Genomic DNA, 2,605 nt, shown 5'->3' on the forward strand with positions numbered 1-2,605 from the left:
GTGTCTCTAGCTTCACGTTTCTGACTATGGAGTCTCCAATTACCAGAGTTGTTTTCTCAGCGGGTGTGTCGCTGGGTGGGGAAAATCGATTTGAAACGTGAACAGGCAGGTGATGCTTCGTGGACATTCGTTTGGAGCTACGACTCTTGCGAACTGTCACCCAGCCACCTGTCTGAGATCCTGGCTGCTCGGGAAGCTGTGGGGGGCGGCTATCTTGGGCTAAGCTACGTACATGGGCATAGCTAGCTGGCCTATTCTCCATGGTGTGTAGCCGCGCTTCTAAGTCTGTGAGCCTCGCCTCCAATGCTGCTAGCATCTGACATTTATTACAAGTACCATTATCGCTAGAGGAGGCAAAGGAATAACTGAACGTGCGACACTCCGAGCAAGAGAAAGGAGGAGAGGAAGAGGGGGAAGCCATTGCTCTCGATTAAGCTACTAGCTTAGCTAGCTTCTAAACTAGCCGACCTAAAGTAGCAAGTTAAATTTGGTAGTTAGCAAGAACTTCTGCAAAACAAGTGCTTTAAGTGGTGCAAGCGTATGTTGTCACTCAAAAATTCAGATGAACCTAGAAAATAGTGAGTTTAATTCCTAAACAATCTGGAAGCAAGCACAACGCAGTGCAAATACAGAAAACAGGAAATGAGTACGGTTTACCGCAGGAAACAGCAGTCCGTCAACGGTTCATTGCGTGATTAATGTAATGTCCTTTGTGCAGTGTCTTACCCTGGTTAAACAAAGATTAAATAAAATAACTTTGATAAGTGGAATGGAGAAACCAGGGTTCGAACCTCCAGCCCTGCAGTTGGGAGATAACCCGCTCTACGTCCACCCCAGACAAAATGATCTTGGGTTTTGCAAACAGGTTTCAGTGTCTTTTCTTTGTTTGTTTTTATTTTTGTTATTTAGATTTTTATTACAGAATCTTTTTTTCATCCTGTTTTTTTTGAATGTGAATTCAGTGTTAACCTTATTTAGATAGTTGGTTTGTTGTGAATCAACTATCTTTTCCATGTTTTTTTAGTTCATATTAGACACTGATTAGTAGGATACTTGTTGTAAAAAGTCCCCCATCACAAGATCTTTTCTGGAATATTGGTTTTGTGTAGTTATTGGCCCTTATGAGTGTAGTAGTGTTGTACACTTGGCATAGGGGCAAAAGGCCTCTTAGCCTGTTATAAATCATTTTTATGTCATGGTAAATTGAAAGTGACAAATCTCTTGAAACCCACTGTGTGTGCTTTAGAAACATAGTTAAAAGATGTTGCATGTGTTTCTGTGTGTATGTGTGTTGCAGTGGCTATGACTTTGGGTACCTGATAAAGATTCTGTCCAACGCTAACCTGCCTGAGGAGGAGGTGGACTTCTTTGAAGTTCTTCGCTTATACTTTCCAGTCATTTATGATGTCAAGTACCTCATGAAGAGCTGTAAAAACCTGAAGGTACTTTGATAAACACTACAGCTGGTATCACAGAGTATCTCCTAGTTCAGTAATTTAAAGCTGCACACTTTGATTTCTGTCTCTAAGGTTTTACTGTGAGTGGAAGCAAGGAGCTTGAGGGACTGACAGTGTTTTGTTTTCAGGGCGGTCTACAGGAAGTAGCTGAGCAGCTGGAGCTGGAGAGGATTGGACCACAGCATCAGGCTGGCTCCGACTCTTTACTCACAGGCATGGCTTTCTTCAAAATGAGAGAGGTAGGTTCATCAGCACCGAGAGGGGAATTACATTTAAAGTTTTCTTCGTTATCAACATGATCCGCTGATAGTTGTCTGTACATCCATGCAAACGGGAGCTCCTGCTAGATCATTTGGCACACTTTCAATTGTACCAAAGTGACAAATACAGGTGAAAAATATTAGACTCATGTTGTAGTTGTCTCTGTGAGGTTGCTGAGTGGTGATTCAGAGGAAGAGGAGGAAGTCACTAAGCTAAGAAATATTGTGGCACATAAAACCACTTATCAAGATAAAAGTTTTAATTAGTGAACTCTAACCCTGTTGCTAAGATAACCATCTTCTGGCTGGTGTACACCCTACCAGCAAGTGACATCACAACATCAGCAGAATGGTATGTAAAACATACAAAATAATTGAGTATGAATGTGTTTTCAACAACTAGACCAGCCACAAATCTTTGATCGTAGTTTCATTGTGACTTAACTGTAACCATTAAAGTAGATTTAACCCTTAACTGTAGTCTTTCAGGTTGTCCGCGGGGTTTTAAAAAGTATTAAAAAGTGATTAATCAAAATCGCCAAATTTAAGGCCATTAAAAAGTGTTTAATTTGGTTTAGAGGTATTATTTTTTTTAAAATAGGTATTTTTTCAGACTGAGGTGTCCTATTCTGATTGAAATTTTATCTGCTAAAGTTTGCGCTAGTTCGTTTAAATGTGGGCTTTAGCATATCTGGGCACATAATCAAAGATCCTCGTCTAGCCTCAACTTTGTGTTTGATGCTGACGTCACATTCAGTGGTCGTTCGACATCTCAAATAGTTTGCGTGCCCAGCTCAACTGGATAGCCAACTGGCTAGATTACGTTGTTGACTAGTTTGGGCATATCTTCAACATCCAGACAACCATCGTCGTCGTCATGGGCAAATG

The 2,605-nt window shown here is 41.0% G+C and overlaps 1 protein-coding gene across 1 annotated transcript in view; it reads left to right on the forward strand.

The window, feature by feature from the left end:
- Window positions 1-2,605, forward strand: part of cnot7 (CCR4-NOT transcription complex, subunit 7) — a 16,241-nt gene that overhangs the window by 7,168 nt on the left and 6,468 nt on the right. Inside the window, exons 5-6 of the mRNA XM_020595466.1 lie at window positions 1,298-1,442; window positions 1,586-1,696. Of these exons, the coding sequence (XP_020451122.1) occupies window positions 1,298-1,442; window positions 1,586-1,696 (256 nt within the window). The remainder of the gene's footprint in view (window positions 1-1,297; window positions 1,443-1,585; window positions 1,697-2,605) is intronic.

Source organism: Monopterus albus, unplaced genomic scaffold (genome assembly GCF_001952655.1).
Source record: "Monopterus albus unplaced genomic scaffold, M_albus_1.0 scaffold27.1, whole genome shotgun sequence".
In the NCBI taxonomy this organism is placed as follows: domain Eukaryota; kingdom Metazoa; phylum Chordata; class Actinopteri; order Synbranchiformes; family Synbranchidae; genus Monopterus; species Monopterus albus.